At 44.6% G+C, this 17852-nt stretch overlaps 1 protein-coding gene across 4 annotated transcripts in view; it reads left to right on the forward strand.

Annotated features, from left to right (window-relative positions):
* Positions 1 to 17852, forward strand: part of KIAA0513 (KIAA0513 ortholog) — a 486466-nt gene that overhangs the window by 399713 nt on the left and 68901 nt on the right. For all 4 annotated transcript variants that reach the window (XM_085639337.1, XM_085639336.1, XM_085639334.1 and 1 more), the window contains exon 7: positions 6794 to 6998. In XM_085639337.1, coding sequence (XP_085495463.1) covers positions 6794 to 6998 — 205 coding nt within the window. The remainder of the gene's footprint in view (positions 1 to 6793; positions 6999 to 17852) is intronic.

Genomic DNA, 17852 nt, shown 5'->3' on the forward strand with positions numbered 1-17852 from the left:
TAACAAGAACAGTCTGGGTCGTTAGACAATGCATGTTTTCCACTCTAGGTTGATCGACTCACTATTTAGCCATAACATACAGGCAGCTGCGAATACCTGAAAGTTGGTGCTTTTAATATTGCAGACATCATGTTTAATATTCAGACCGAAGACGAGCCTTCCTGCGAGAAGACTTCTGATGCTCCTGTGATGTGATTTCACTAAGCTGATCTATGAGGTATGGGGTCCCCCATTCAAGCCTAAGAGACCTTTTATTAGCATAATAATAATATTAGCTTCTTAGTAAAGGGAAGTTGGTAGTGTCCACTGTCATTTATAACATGATCACTCCCTTTATATTCTATGGTATTGTAACGATGCTGATGGTTTTAATTCTAATCATTTGTCTGCTTGTATTAGCCAAAGTACTGCATCTTAGGACACGTGGTCTATAAAATAAACTCTTTTTATTTTCACCGTGTCTCCGTTTATTCTTGTTGTGGACTGATGTGAGAATAATATACGAACAGGTATTTCCGATTCCCACCATTCCTGAGAGTACACTGAGTCGCTTGTTCTGGGTTGTCTTTTCATTGGGACCGCCGAGCTAAACCTCGGATAACGAATGGGACACTTATGCTAGCCGGATACTGGGTTCTGGGTTCTGAGGTGAGTTTCTGGTACACCACAATTCACTGAGGTCCTGGGGTTCTACGCATAGTTCTGTGTATAAGCAGAATCCCTGCAACACGCCTCTGGTGACAACTTCTCAACAAAAGCCTGCCGAGGTCATTGAGCCACAAGCAAGCTCAGGAGCTCTGGAATACATCTTTGTCTGAGCTTGAAGTCTCAAAATCTTTGGGCAGGTAGCAGTTACCAGACGTACAAAGACTGTCCAGTCTGTGTCTGCAGGAATTGCGACGGTGGCTTCTCTGATGGGTAAAGTGATACCCTCTCACAAGGAGGCCAAGGATCTGCAGACCCAGCAGCAATAAAATGCATGAATCCACAAGTCTTTTTATTTTTTTTAGACAGGCTAACCCTGGTGTTGTCATGACTTCTGTGGCTTACATCAAGTGACCCAAGGTCAGTTGAATGACCACCTTGCTCGCAGACTGCTCCCAAGAGGAGTATATGTCTGTGCTCAGCCAGGACAACGTAGTTGCAGAACCAAACTTGCTGATGTCCAGAAATCTTGTCAGTGATGGTGCCAGAACCATGAACACTATCCATGTTCCTGCAGTCATAGCTTAGATCGTTAACTTAAAACACTGGGTTATGTCTTCAGCCTTTCTTTTGATACTTAGGAATAACTAATTTGAACCACCTTTGAATGAGGACCTTCTGCAGTGCAAGACAGGCACAGAACAACCAGATTACTAGAGTGCCATTCAAACAGGTGGAGGAGGCGCTCACCTGATCTGTAGCCACAGCAGAGGCAATGGAGTCCCAATAACTCCTGTCGTACTAGCTGCCATCCTTGGCACCATTTTAGAAGGCTCAAATACTTTCTCTTCTCTACCACATCTGGATCAAAATAACCAGAGATGTATCAGATCACTCAATGTTGAAGAACATCTGTGCCCGACAGCTGCCACCACTGCTTCCAGCTAGGTCTCATTTGCAACAGACAGCATCTCAAGAACTCTTGCAGATGGACACAGCTTGTTTTTAGGAGCAGTACACCTGATCCCGAACCTAGAAACTTTGCAGGGAAATTCATTCTGCTATTTTTATATAAGAAAAGGATGACCAGTTTCCTTCTCATCTTAGACCTGTCTTTTTAAAATCATTTCTTGCCCCAGCAAAAGTTCAAGATGCTGTCTTTGGCTCAGGTGCTTGTGGTTTCCTGACGTACAGACTGGTGGGGCATAGTGTACATTCAGATGCTTTCACGTGGCCCACAGGGACATTGTTGTCTTCCCAAAGTTAGCATGAGTATGCTATAGACTGCCCGCTGCTTTGCACACGTTACTACACAAGTTTATTTTGCAACTGCCTCTTTTGACACTTTGACATGAGAACCTACTGCTGTGTTCACGCTTTGCAGTTTCCTGGTATTTAGGCTGAACATTGTGAACAAGGTCGTACAACAATGCCCCTTCTTATTCTGTTCTGGCCCTAGCACCTAGACAAAACATGCAGCTGTTGTTGGGGCATACGCACTTTGGTCTTATTGGAATGCATGGATAGGGAGCACACACTTGAAGAGAGACCTTTCCAGGGAGACGAGCATTACAGCGCCTATGATGTAGATCTACCATCTATAGACTGAGGCACGGGGGCTGCAGGTAACGCCCAGAGATCTTCTAATATATAATCGTCCTGCTTCTATACAAGGGGAGGGAGGTTAGGCTACACTGTTTTTCACTATGACAGCTCCTTTTATGATTCACGGACTACTTGCTATGCTGACCGTATTTGTGTTATGCATTTTTCTGCTTATTGTGGCATGTATACTGCATACTGGAGCACGTTAGTTAAAATAAGTATTTTAAACTTGTTTGTTTCTCTGTCAGATCATATTGTGTACGAGCACAAGAGTGTGAGTGAAAAAGTGTGTCTTGCAACCACGAGTCCTGAAAGAGTCTGGAGTGTTGTGTTCCGGGGTGTCTAATCACTTGTTTCTCTGTGGGTGAGTAGGAGGGTAAGTGAGACACTATAGCTAGTCAGTCCCAGGCACATGGGGTACTAAGGTGGTAGGATGACTCAGTCCCTATATATTAAGGGCCCATAATCCTATGCATGGTTCTGTGTTTCCATGAAATCCCTACAACAATGTCTGCTTCCAAGTTTGAAGGGTCACATGCCCTATCTTCTTTTTATGGTGGAAAACCAACACTTTCAGTACAGGGCTCTGCCGTTCGGTCCAAATGCTGTGGTTCGGGTCCTCACCAAGTTGTGACCCTGGTTTTAGCTTTTTTGATGCATCAAAAGAACAGTTCATGTCCATAGCTAGGCATTTCCACAGCTTGTGGTCTCTACTGTCTCTGCAGAGTATGGGTTTATCCCAGCATATTAACACATTGGAGCTGAAGGCAATCTTCCCTAGCACCAACAGCCTTTCTGCTAAAGGTGAGCTGCGGAGTGACAGTAGTTCACACTGACAAGACAACTGACTGATTTTATGTGGTTGAGCGCTACCACAGCTCTGCCAGCTGGCATTGACAGTGCAGGAATAGACCTTACATCAAAGCATCTTGCTGTTAGTCTTCCGTTTTGCAAGGTTCGAGTTGACTGGCTGAGCAGTCTTCTCCTCTTGCTACACTAGTGGAAAATTCACCAGAGAATTATTGATCCTGTCTTCAAATTGAAAGTTTGTCCATCTATGTAAACATTTACTATTCTTCTGAGCAAACAGTGAAACCAGTTTAGTTCTTGGTGGTTACAGGGCCCAGGTGCCCTGGGGATGGATTGATTCTTATGGCTTTGCTCTTGAGAGCAATCCAGAAGATCCAATAGATATTTTGATGTTCAGCCATCCTCCTGGCTGTGGCATCAGCTTTGGTCTCGGGCCTGTTCCATCTACTTCAGAAGGTCATTTGCTGCCTCCTTCCATAGATAATACCTTCTGCCCATATAGGAAGGGAGAGGATTGCAAACTTGCCAGCATCACACAGTGGGAGGGCATGATTACTGAGGAGCTAACCTTAGACCACCCTGGTGTCACATCAGACAACTTGAAAGTTCTGAAAGCATTTAGTAAATCCTCAAATGATCTAAGTAGAAGAGCAGATGTCTGAGAATATGTCACTGAAAACTAATGAATGACATGACCTACTCACCTGTTCAACTGATGATGTTGTGTGACCCTGAGCCCAATCACCAGTCAGTCGTGCTGGTCTATGACTGTCATCTGCTACCTGCAGTCACATCACAGCTTGAGTCCTGTTGTTTTCGGGGAAGACATCTTCCAAAGCATACTGCCCGGTGAGGGTTTGTGGAAAACAGACAAAGTTGGGAGCAGAGCTCTGGATCAGTGCTGAAGGGCATGGAAAGAAAAGAACTGACATCAGTGCCCAAGGGTATGCGGCTCTCCGACACACTTCTGAAGCGTTGCTGAAAACATCTCTAACTTCAGGCAGGGCCTAATAATATTGTAAAGGTGAAGTATCTGTGGTTAGAGAGTTTCCACCAGAAGGATCGTTACCAAAGGTTAAGTACCTTTTTTCCATGGGAGACTTCTTTCTTGGTGGCCTAGACGCCTTGTAACCACTCACAATTCTGCATAGGTATAGAGTAGGACTTGGAGTTTATTCTTCCTTTATCCCAAGAGTGCTGTTGGAATTCTAGATGAACTAAGAGATTGTGCTCATTACATTTTTTTTATGTCCCTATGCTTCCTCTCCTGAAGTGACAATAAACATTGTGGATGTAAGGTGCGCTTGGAGATTTTTATTTTGAGATAACCAGAGACCTGTGTATTTCGGAACACAATTAGGAACTTTATAAGCATTGAGGCTGCCCGAACGCTGCTAAAGCCAGCTTTACCAGATGGACAAAGTCATGCATCACCACACATTGTTACACTTAAGATGGGAGTCAGCTTCTTTAGCACCACAAGAGTGAAGTTGGAATTTTGCAGGCATTACCCTGACATGTATATGCCAGTTTGCTGTGTGGGCTACTGGGCTACTCGGCATGCATTGTGTCAACACTCCTCTCTTAAGGCTTTTTCCCAGAAAGATGCAAAATTTCGCAAGACCGTTCTTTGCTACCGGTTTGCCTAATCCTTAACTGTTGAATGGTGCCTTTCGTCCTCTTTCTTATTCTCACATGCTGTTGAATCTACCTAAAAAGTTGACAACATGAGAGTCCGGATGTAAGTGGAGGATAGAGGTGGCTTTGTCAGGAAGCTGTTACACTTATTCCTTAGTTTGATTGTCATTCTCAATGCCCTACCACGTACCACTCCACTATTGGCCAAAGCACCAACTGATTGCCACATTTTATTTGACGAGAACTGTTGAGTGCGCTTGTAAGTGCAGTAATGGGAGCATGCTGTGCCTGATGCATAACCGTGTCCATTGTACTTTCTGGTCATGCCACTAGGACATAGGATACCCATAAAGTTGATAACGGTAGTGAGCTTACAAATTAGAGTACCAGAGTCGCAGTAAACAGATCTTTATCACCTGCCAAATATTTCTAGATAAGAGGCATAAATAAGATATTGAACTACTTCAAGTGTCATAAAATCATATCGGTTGGTGCCATACTTCACTTTAGGGAGTGGATAGTTGAGCAATTATTTTACTTAATACTATTATTTATACAAACTAAACAATGTTATGCATTGACATAATGTCATGGCAGCATGACATACATTTCTAAAATGTGACCCAAATGTATTTATTATGTATCATAGTCAATGTTGGATCATTGAACACTGTATATGCAAACGCCAGCAAATTAACCCCATGTGGTACAAGCACATTATACCTTCCCAAATGCTTGCTCATGACCAGGCATGCCTTCACAGATTACATAATAAATTCTGTTAATTATTAAGTCCCACTTATTATAGACTCATGAACCCGTACCTTTGTCACTACTAAGTGATTGGGGTCTATGTTAAATCAATTATACCCAATTAACGCTGGCTGTGACGTGTGTTTAACAAATCATCTCACCAAACATGGACTGTGCCGTCAGACTTTGCTGACATGTCATGAAGACAGCATGTTTCCACTCCTCATTTATGAATACAGAATTTGATTGAAATGCCCAATATGATGATTCACATTAGGAATTCATTTCTTAAATGAAAGCTCTTGAAATGCTGTTTTGGGGACATTGTGTCATCTGGTATTTTTGGTCTGGCCGGGCCACCAAACAGGGGCCTATGTGTAGATGGCTTTGTTTTCAGTCAAGTTACTCAAAATCCAATTCTCCAAACATGAGTCTTCATTTGGGGAGGTGATATGGGCATCTGGCTTCTCAAAGCTGCCTAAAGGAGCTTGATTCCTGCTTAAATCTGCATTAGTAGAAGCTCTTTTTAGAAGCGCAGATGTAAACCACAACCCTCTGATGGAGATTATCTTCACTAGTTGTGGCAGTGATTAATGCCAGAACTTGTGGAATTTATTCCCAAGATAGTGAACGCCATTTCCTGTTCCCATAGGATCCAGAAATCCATAAGATGTCAGAAAATGAAACCAAAACCTTCAGCCTGTCAAATGCAGAAGTTGACAATTGCAGAGGGTAATGATTGAATTCTTAGATCTGTGATTCATAGAAATCAATATACTTCTGAGCATGCGCAGAAGAAATTTTACTCAGGAGAATTTCCCATAGACTACCTGATCATAATACACCATTTCTACAAAAACATCTGCATTCATGTGGGATCTGATCTTTTACTTTGGAGATGAGTTGAGGTTTCGTTCAGCAGTTTGATTTCTCACTTTGCTTTTTAAGACCAATGCATTATTAAATGAGAAAGTATAATATTCTGACCATTTTACAACGCTGTTCCCTCCCATTGGCAGATCTTGACCAAATGTTTCAAAAACAGCTTAAAGTGGGCCATGTTTGGGTAATTTCATCTAGATTTGTTAAGGTGGGCCCAAAGTGTCTAAAATCTGCTTAAAAAGAGGATCTTTTCCACTGCTCTACTGCTACAGTCACATTTTCTAGCCTTTTCACGTGCCACATGCCTTTTGAAAACAAATGTTCAGATGTACAAGCTGTGGATGGTGCCATAACTTGTATATATTTGTTGGTTTTCTTTTATTGTTGGCATATGCTTTATTGAGAAATGATTCTGCTTCGAAATATCTAGAATTCCAAGTCCATCTCTTGTTGATTTTAGGGAAAACGCACTCGCCACTCACGGAGAATAAGCAGAAGCTGACGGCCGCTGGCAGCATTGACGCCTACTTGAAGTCGGCTAACAGCTGGCTGGCTGAAAAGAAAGACATTGCTGAGCGGCTCCTTAAGAACACATCTGCCAAAACAGAAGGTTTCTTCGGGGGCCTTGAGACCAAGCTGAAGGGACCACAAGGCAAGAAAGAAGAGTAAGTTATCATTATTGTGGTACTAACATCTTTTGCACATTTGTATAAGTCAACTTAAGTTGGAGAATGGGTGCCTTCCTTCCAGAGTGGGGGACATGCTGTGTCTTGCATATGTGGTATGTGTGATTCCTTCCCTGGCAAAGCATAGGAAACAAATCACTATTATTTAAGTGGCACTTGGTAGGTAATTCCCCATTCCCCCCTATGTCTGTGACCTCTGTATTTCCATTGTGTGTGAACATTGATGTTGTGTGTCTGAGTGAAAACAACTGCAGAAACTGACATAAGGTAAAGTGAAACATATGAACGTTTTAAAAAAAAAAAACATGCAAAGCCTTGTATGTCTTCTGATCATCGGTGAAGAAGGATATTTGCGCACTAACTTCTTTCACGTGCAAAAAGGTGAAAATTATAGTTGGTCTGGCTTCAGGAGCTTCATGCCATAGAAACTATTTTATGGTGCTAAGTTGTATCTTCTAGAGGTGGTTCTCATGAGGTATGAGACATGCGCACACATTTGTGGTGGCTCATGCTCGTGCATGCAGACATAAGGACGGCCATCATAGAATGGGCTTTCACCTATTGAAAAGCCATTCTAAAATGGTAGTCGGTGCATATGCATGTGCTCTGATGCGTTGTAGTGCATGGACAGGCATTTTTCATTTAACGTTCCAACATGGCCAATGGACCTGTTGGAATGGTAAATGAAAAATTAAATAAGAAAGTGTGCAGGAGAGTAGGAATATTAGTAAACAGCCCGGTGGACATTTGAGCTGCAGTACCCTCATAAAAAAACAAAGAAATCAACTAAAACGGGGAGCAACAGATGAGAGGTCGAGGGTACAAAATAGTGCACAGGGACATTGAAACAACAGATTAGCAGGTAGGATGCAAACGAGAGCGTGCAAGGCAACGGATAAAAATTGGATCGTGTTTTCCAGCTAATTGCTCTTTTTCTCTCTCATTCTATATCCTCCACTTACCTCTCCCTCTTTCAAGCACATTTCTTCACCCTTTCTCTCTTTTCTTCTCGCTTCTGGGTCTCAGTTTTGCAACAGTTTGATTTTGAGAAAGAGTAAATACATGCAATTTGGAATGCATAGCTACTATCTCTGAGGCATCTTGGTGTGGAACTCTTACGTGGGCAGCCTATGCATGTTTAACAGTTTCATTCATGTCTGATTACCCAGCACCCAGGAGTTTTACTATCCCAGTTTTAATCGGGGTGCTGGATTGTTTTACAAAATGTGTGTGAGTTAAGCACTTGCACCTAAGTTGTCGTTTTCGTTTCTATCTCAGTCACATAAAGCAGAGATGCTCAGTGTGGGTCCAGGAGAGTCAGATTTTGAAGATGTCCATGTAAGGAAATGTTTCATGCAATGAATATAATTGGAACTAATTTACATTTATATCTTGGTGGTATGTATACTCCGTTTGCAACGGCGGTGAGGTATACATACTGCTAAGATAAAGGTCCACCTGCCAAATTTAAAAGTGGGCGGGCCTTAGCTGGTGGATTCAGCAGCTTGGTCAATTAGCTTTTCCACTGGCATCCCCTTCCATGCTTGAATGTGCCCCTCCAGATTCTGCGGCATGGCCAAGTGAATCCTATGGACATGGCCTTGACGAAGCTGACATTTTCCGCAGCAAGAAGGACTTGACCCTGGAGTTCTTCAAGCACGAATGAGGAGAGGCCCAATTATGGGACCAGCTTGCTTTCCCATCATCAGGACAAGTTCCGGGGCAATTTTGAGGTATCACCTTATGGCAGTGTCAGCCTTCACAATTGGTGAAGCAGCCTAACAAGCTCTTGCACAACTGCAGGGGTTATGATGAGTCCAGGAGCTGTTGTGGACTGCAAGAGTAGTCCTCTCACACCTCCTTCCTGGCCCCTAGAGTGAAATGTCTTTACTCTGCCTTTGACGACAAATGTGCAACCTTTGGGAGGGAGAGAGTACCCCATCATTTGACATGCTGGCAGTATATCACAATGGACCGCTGAATCCTGCAGATTGTTGGGCAAGCTTACGTCATTCCCTTTAAGAACTCGCCTCCTCCCATTCCACTCCTTTTATCACCTCGGATGACCATGTTTCCATTTTTCAGCAGGGGGATTGGCTCTTTTGAGCAAAGGGACTGTGGAGACGGGCAAGAAGGAGATTGGGCAAGGATACTATTTTGTTAGTTCTCTAGAAAGTCCGGGCCCTCAGTCGCATTCTAGATCACCGCCTACTGAACGTTGTCCTCTGCAGGGAGACATTTAAAATGCTGTCTCTGGAACAGGTTCTCTTAGCTTAGGAGCTGGAGGACTGGATGGTGTTTCTCGACTTGCATCTTTTTGCATACTGATCCTGCGGTCAGACGGAAGGTACCTGCGCTTTGTGGTGGATTCCGCCCACTGTCAATTAGCATTCCTACTATTTGGGTTAACTTCTGTACCTCAAGTCTTCAGAAAAGTGTTGTTGGTGGAAATGACACCATGCCAGAGGTACATGATCTTGCTGTTCCTGTACCCTGAGGACTGACTGATGAAACCAGGCTTGCCGCAGCAGGTCCTGGACAATATGCAGACCATGATCTCCTCACCATTCTACTCGGGACTTCCATCAACCTCCCCAAGTTGCACCTCCTGGCCTCTCAGTATCTCTCTTTATCAGAAAAAAGCAAGATTCTGCCTCCTATAAGTCCTTCCTGCCTCCATAATGAGTTTGGGACATTCTGGCCATGAGCCAGATGTTCTGGGTGGGAACTTTAATTCTCTTTCGTCTTCTGGGTCTTCCTGCCTCACGCTCTGTGGCAGATGCAAATACGTGTCTGTGCAGGCCATTTTTGCCATTGTTCTTGCTACCTGATAACAGTAGTACTTGGTTGCCTCCCTCCTCTCCTGTGTGACCCTTCTGGCGGACTGGTTCCCTTTGTTTTATATTTTTTGCACTCTGGGCCCGCTAGCTTCTAGACCCTCTCTGTATTCGACCTCATGACTAGATTTTGAGCCTTCATAACATTCCCTATAGTACGTTTATTTGGTACTATTCCCAGTCGCGGCCCGTGCAGGTAAGACTGGTGGGGCCAGCTGGAGGAGGGAGGGAGGCTTTCGCTTGAACGATGACCCGGGAAAATTAAATAAATAATTAATTTTCCCTCATCATCGTCCGTTGAAATCGCCCCCACCCGGCAAGGCCGGGCCACGGCTGATTATTCCTGGCATGAATCGTCCCAGTCACAATGTAATGTGGATTACATACTTGTACCTCCATAAGGATTGTTCATGTGATGCTCTTGTATACACTGATAAACATCGCGGAGGAATATGCCTCTTCACTCCGCATACCATTATCCCGCATGCTGTCACAACGCGGTCGTAACAACGACGCGTTGTGACAACGCATACCATTACCCCGCAAGTCATTACAACGACTTGCAGAGGGGGGGCGCTGGATGTTGGAATAGTAAAATTTACGATTTCAACTCCAGTCTGTGCGGACTGTAGGGAAGGTGTTGGATTTTAGATCCAACACCTTCTCCCCCCTCCGCAAGTCGTTGTAACGACTTGCGGAGTAATGGTATGCATTGTCACAACACGGTCGTTGTTAAGACCGCGTTGTGACAGCATGCGGGGTCACGGATGCGGGGTGAAGACAGTTTATCTTCTCGAGTTCATCTTTTTGGCTTATTGTTCCCTTTTTCCCTCTTTGTTTTCCACACACATGTAAGTACACCGTAAGTGTTTTTTCTTTATTAATAGGCACTATCACGCACATTCTTCGCTAATAATTGGTTAGTTTTTCTTTATTTTGCATTTTTTCGCGAGTTCAGATGCACATATCAATACGGTTGTTCATGAGGATGAACCCCTGATTAGTACATATTTGTTCGAAATGTCAACATACCTTAGGTGGCCTTTAATTGAAATATTGGCCCCTCACCATTACTCATCTCATCGGGGAGTCTCTTGCCTTATGTATTTTTCGGCTACCCATAGACATTGCTTGTTGGCCATTCATGTAATCATTTTTGAGTGTTTTATGCATCATTTCTGCACAACACCTCTTTCTCTGCACTGAGCACAGCATGCTCTTTAAGTTCAAATGGAAATATGCAATTTTCGAGAGTATTTTTTTTTTTATTAACATTATTTAGTCTGTGGTCATGCGCTTAAAGTTATCCCTGGTGCTAGCATATTTAGCCTGCCTCAAATGACCTAAAGTTATTTTTTCCTAATATACTCCATATCATTCTCATAGCATTAGCTAAAAGATATATTTCTCATCAAGGATTTCTGAAATGCACCACTTTACTTCTCACGACACGAGCGTCAAACTTTCTGTCCAAAATATATATATTAAAATATTATATTTAAATAAAGAATCCCTCTCTGTAATGGGACATTTATCTGTGGCAGACCTAAAAAACCCAAGCAGTATAAAAAGGCCTGTATTATTTAAACTGTATTATATTTTGTTATTTAAATAATGCACTTATAAAATATATTTGCGTTTTAATTATTTGCGATCATCTATTTCAAACAGCAGTTAGAGGGTGGTGAGTGAATCGCATTGCGTTTCCTTCAAACAGGCAATTGAGTGACCACAACGTTTATAAACTGAAGTCGACGATACAAAATTTGATTCAAAGCCATATTACAATGATTCGACTTCCAAAGCTGAATCATATCAGGTTTCGGAACAACACCAGGTGGCGCTATTCCAGGGCACATTTTAGCATTTTGTATTGCCACATATTTGAATTCTCATCAGGACGAACTTTAGTGTGTGACAAGCACCAGCTGGTAGAAATATAATTACGTGAAGTAAATAGATTCTGTTTGTTTTCTTTGCAAGCTTATGTAATATAGATTAAACATTTATTTGTTTAATGTATTTATAAAGCGTGTGACGCGGCCTGTAGCTGCCCCAAGGTGTAATGAAGTTGGAGGGCATGATGGTAGAAGTCACAAGAGTTGTACTTGAGGATAAAACAAAGACTGCAGTACTCCAGAGTGAAAGTTATTCTTCAATCCACTACTTTAGATTCGGTTGAAAGGCTGTGCAAAGGATTACAAATTGAATTGAATTTTTATTGACTGTTCGATTAGTTAAAATCATTACAGTAAAAAAATATATGAATGCGCCCACCCACCCCCAACGCTTACAGTTTAAAAAATATATAGTGCAAACAAATCAACATAAATTACTCAATTCATATTTGTACATTTTCTTTGGGGGGGGGGGTCTCATTACTGCCCTGACGTAACGGGTATCCTCAGAAGAGATATATTAAACCTATTATTGCATCTGATCGTTTGGAGGCACAGCACCCACCTCACACGCACCCTTCCCCGTCGCCGTTTATATATTCACCGATTCAGAGCAATATGATTCGATGAGGATTAAAAAAAAAAAAGTGTGCTTATTCGAGAGTCTATTATTTATCAAGCCTAACGTGTATAGGTCTGGTTCAGATTCCTACAATTCGCAGAGCTAGATGGGGAGGCAGGAGTCTATCCCACTAGGCAGCTAAATTGTGGAACAAGCTGCAGGCCACCATGAGGCTACAGCCAAATATGCGGCATTTTATGAAAATGATCAAACCTGGTTGTTCCTTTCCAACTAAGTTCACGACCGAACTGAGCAGCTCCCCTCTCACTTCCTCAGCGCTCAGACGCCGCGGCATTCGAGCGCTTTATAAATACATTTTACTTACTTACTATAGGCATATTCTTCCACGGTGAGGAGTACACAACTACATCTGGCATAGGATAATTTGGCTGTCTAAGACTGGGGGGCAAGAAGATTTTCTTGGTGCCCTCAGGCACCTGGAAGGTTGGTAGGACGGTAAGCTTTTATAGAAGCTACTGGTGCTCTGCAGTGCAGCGCTTCTCCAGCACGGCATAATGTTTTGAACGGAGACCTTTCATTGACAGGAACCAGTTCAGGATCTTGAGGCCTGCTGCAGATAATTTGATGATGTTTGAAGATGTCACTCAGCAGGACCATATATGTTGAACAGTACCTACAATTTGTTTTTGCCAGCAAATGTTAAGTTTGGTAAAGTGCACATATTGTTCAACCCATTTAAAGAGGGAATGACATTTAGGGCCTATTTAGAGGTTGACAGTTGGAGTAAAGGTGCTCAGGGTGGTGGAGGACTCTACTTCTGCCACCCCACCTTTACTCTGCCCACCAAATCTGAACTCTGTAGATTTGAATGAAGCACTGTCATGGTGGGTCATACAAAGCCATTTAAGTTTGGTGTGCATCTATCATTGGTGACAGACGCTTACACCAAACTTTTAAAAGTTTTTACTTTTCCTAAAACAAACTCCCAAAGCAGGAGTTTGTGTTTAGAAAAGTAAAAACTAATGGCCCCAACACCATGGAAGAGTTCTCCCATTGTATGTTTTTTTGTTTCATTTTTACTGTCTGTCACCATGAGGATATTTCTGGTGGTGACGGACATTAAAAAATACAAAAGCCATCTAACCACGCCCTTTAAGTAGAGCTGACAGTCGGACGGCTTACCTCTTATGGCCCACAGTCTCCGGGCCACCGGACAAAGTTTTAGTTCAAGAGAGTACATTTTATACCATAGGCATAAACCTGGTGGTCCGCGCTGTTCAAAATTGGTTTGGGTGGATTGAGAGTTTGACTAACGGGGTACTCTGTCGTGATGGAGTAACTGTCCCCCAAATACATGTCCCCTAAATTCTAAATCGGGCCCTAAGTATTTTATAATCCACTAGGGCACAATTAGAATTCTTACAACATATTAAAATACAGTTCAAATTAATTGCTAGAATATTGTCAAAATAATGATGAAAGAGTACCACTTGAGATTCACTACTCAACTGCACCATCATACTATTTCTGTTGAATAGTTCTAACCGCAGATCCCTCACCTTTAGACTATTCTCAGGCACCAGACAGGATCTGTAAGATTCTTCAGCCTAAACCCTGCATGCCAGCAGGTGGTGTTGTACAGCTCCGTGTTGACTCTGTTCCAGAAGTGACAACTGGAGCTGCATATAACTGCTACCCAAGCGCTGGCGTCGGTTCCTTGCTTTCCATGCTGTTATATCTGGAGCTAGCTCCTACATTTTTCTCGTCAGTTGACAACTTTGTTTTCTCAAAATGTTTCTCCAGTGTGCAAGGTGACATGTCACCTCATAAAACTACAGGGTTTAAGCCTTGTACGGTCTGTCACAAACAGATGTTATATAAGGTGCGTACCTGGTGTTTGGGCCACTGCTCCAAGTTGTGCAAGGAATGTGCCCTGATGTACCAGAAGGCAATCCTGGAGCGCGAAACCAAGCTGTACATATCTGAACACTGCAAAAGTTACATAAGGTCTGCTCCTGCTCGAAGTCAAGGATGCAAAACCATTCCTGCTCTTGGGGCCACTCCCACGACAGGTTGTCATCAAGGTCCAAGTTGTTGAGTAAGTTGAAGTCCAAAAAGAAGCATAAGAAGTCCAAGTGGGCTACGTCCCAGCTTCGCCACACTCCTTCTAAAATGCAAGGACTTCACAGTGTCCCTCAATCTCACTCCAGGTCCCCACTAGGGGCTGTTCCTGGTAATGATCTGGAAGCACTCTGAATTTCCAGAGCTGTTGGTGATGCCACTGCAGGTAGAGGCATTTAGGGAGGCCATTCTTCGAATCTTTGGCACCTTGAAGCTCCCTCTGGAATGCCTTTAGGTCCCACAGATCTCCAGAGGCCTCCAGTCTGGTTACTGCTGACAGGTCTGCCCTTGGCTTCGTCTATGCCTCCTGAGCCCGCCTTGGGTTCAACTCCAACTTCAGAGTCTACTACACATCCAGCACCACTATCCATGGTGGTCTCTACCTTGACAATGCTGCAGACGCTTGAGGAGGATGCCCATCTCATTGTCTTGTCCGACTCTGAATCAGATCCTTCTCAATATTGGCCAAAGTCGTGCCCCAGAACAGTTCTGACTAATCCGGCCCCAGTACATTGTGACTCTGATAAGACATTAACTTTGCCTAGGAGCTGCCCTCCAGTGCTATAACAACTTTCCGAATCTAGCTCTGACCAGAGTCAACCAGCTTTTGGTGGCGATGCAGATGAATTCCCTCACAATATAATGATGACAGTTTTTATTTGAATCTACATGAGACCAGTGGATTGGACACTTTCCCTGACATAGGGGTGGGTTATCTCCCTGGGCCTTCCATGGAAGAGTCGGCCTCAATCGCCGTAGCCATCAGACATGTGGGTAAAGTTTATGACTTGCAAATGCCTTCTGTTGAGGTAAAAACAACGTCCTGATTGAGGTTTTACAAACGGACAGACCTTATCTGAACCTTTGCCGCGGCTTAAGTACCTCATGGGTACTTCAGCTAAACCCTTCTCTTGCCTACCTGTGAACAAACTGGTGGCTCAATGCCACAGACCGGGTGACTGTGCTTTCCTGATGCAACACCTTAACCCTGGGAGCTTTGTAGCTCAGGCATCTACTAGCTAGCAGGATTAATCCCAATTCTTTCCCTACAACCACCCAGAAAAAGAGTCGCAGAAAATTGAGCATCCTGAAGGCGGATGTTCCCTTCAGCTAGCCTCGCCCTTTGGTCAGTGAACCCCAGCTGTGTACTGCGAAGGCACTCCCATGCATTATGGGGCATGGTTATAGAGGTCTTGCCAGCTGTCCTAGAGGAATTCTACACTAATTTGGCACATACCATTAAAAATGTCCAAGGGGCAACGAATAAGTAATATAGTCAGGCCTTGACCTAACCAATCGATTCGGGCAACACCTAGACATCACTCTTGGATATGCCTTTTGATGGATTTTGCTTTTCTGTCGAGAAGGTAGACTCCGTCTTTGAGGTTTTAAAGAAAGTAGAGTCACTACATGCTCTCTTGGTCTTCCTATACCCGCAAGATTGTATCCCCAGCATTTTTTTTTTTTTTTTTTTAAAAACCTTTATTTGTGCATATTAAAAGAACAAATACGGGCCTACAACCATCAGGCCGGCCACAAAACGGTTAAGCACTGAGACAAACATTACATCCCCTGTGCATCAATGGTCAAGATTAGCAACGATTCAGGAGTTATACACTGGAGAGATCCTTGACACCAGGGGAAGGAGAAGTGAAGGTTAATTTTAAGGTTTTCAAAATAATTTTATCGAGGAAAAAGTCAGTAGAGGATAGAACCAAGGAGATTCGAGTCCGCAAGATGGCTTCATCACACGGGAGAGCAGCAGCATCATTAAAAACGGCCATAGAAAATCTCAGACAGTGAGGCGATGCAGTTATATAACAGGATAGTCACATGAGTAAATACGCACCCCTCCAAAGCCGCCCCCACTCAATCCACCCCACACCCGGACCCCGAATCGGAAACAAGGAGAGCGCAGAGACATAGAAGAAAAAGGCCCATAGAACTAAAAAGAAACAGTAAATTACCCCCCCACCCTACACCAATGCGGAGGCTACGGCCTGCCCCCCCCCAGCATAGTGCCTGTCGCCCAATGAACCCGAAATATAGACAAGAGAGAAAGTAGGAATAAAGGAAAGAAAATAAGAAAACAAAGAAGAAAGCGGGGAGGAGCCCACGTAACCTCGGAGCGCCCGAAACCACCGGCCAACTACGTCTCCACACACTGAGAACCCACTACACACAAAGGCGGTCGTGTGAAGATAACGTGTCACAACAATATAATGAAGGCAGACAATTCGCGACGAGTGCGCACAACATATGCAGACAGTTCCAGTCCCAGTCCAGCCCATCCGTGAAACCATGGTGATAGAAATCAATCTAGCCCTGGCCCGATCGCGGGCGTAAGATTAGACTAGCCTCCACATGAAGGCCCCGCAGCCCGTGCAGACAAAGACAATATGGCCGCTGGGGAGAAGATGGAGAAGTAGAGTCACAAAATGGCCGCCGATCATCTATTGAGGTCCCCTTGTGCACCATATAAAATCCAGACCTGGCCTGTAAAGTACAGGAGTTCCACATAAAAGAAGCCGTAGGCCACCGTGAACGGTTCCTCGAGGACGTCAGGTGTCGCTCAGCTGGATACTCTTGCGGGCGCGGTGAGGCAGGCAACAACAAAGCAGGCAGCAATGAACGGGGAAACAAAGTGTCCACAATTGAGCAGGAGATCGATTGATCCTGGGTGCCGGGAAAGCCAGATGCAGACACCAGTGTAGCACGGTTATACCCAGTCGTTGCGTCCCCGCAAGAGGACAGAAGCACTGGCAGACCCACGAGAACAAACGGGGCGCTCACGACCCGCAGCCGACAGTATGGAGTCGAACCGCTCACTCAGCGTTTGCAAGCCAACACACAATTGCAGACGAAAGTCCCGCAGGGCAGCCAGAACGGAGCCGCATGTCAGCGGAAGCTGCGCCCCCACATCTGCAGCAATCCGGGACGGCACTGTGGAGCTGGAGTCTGGTAGAGGGAGGGCGAAGCGGGCAGCGGGCGAGACCGGAGCATCACCCCCCAGCAGCGAGCAGGCAATCAACGCCATGTTTTACCGCTGAACGGTACAGTGGCCAGGGGGGGGATCGTAACAAGGAGGCAATTCCCCGCAGGTCTGCGCCGCAACAGGTGAAAGCCAACAGTCGCTTCCCCTCCCTCGGACTCTCTTTGCAGCCGACTGGCAATAGAAGAAGAGGGTCTGCAGCCTTCCACAGCGCGGGCCACAGAGCGGGGCAGGAGACCCGCCACACCGGGGCTTACCCTATGGCTCCAGCCCGTCAGGTGAAAGGTGAAGGAGGTGTCCGGGCGTCTCTCCCCCGGCTCGTCTGGCGACAGTCCGTGGTGTGAGGCGGGATCGGGGCCGCGGGGCTCAGATTTGCGCCGGGGGTCCAGTGACTGCGGAGCT

This window comes from Triturus cristatus, chromosome 12, assembly GCF_964204655.1.
Source record: "Triturus cristatus chromosome 12, aTriCri1.1, whole genome shotgun sequence".
In the NCBI taxonomy this organism is placed as follows: domain Eukaryota; kingdom Metazoa; phylum Chordata; class Amphibia; order Caudata; family Salamandridae; genus Triturus; species Triturus cristatus.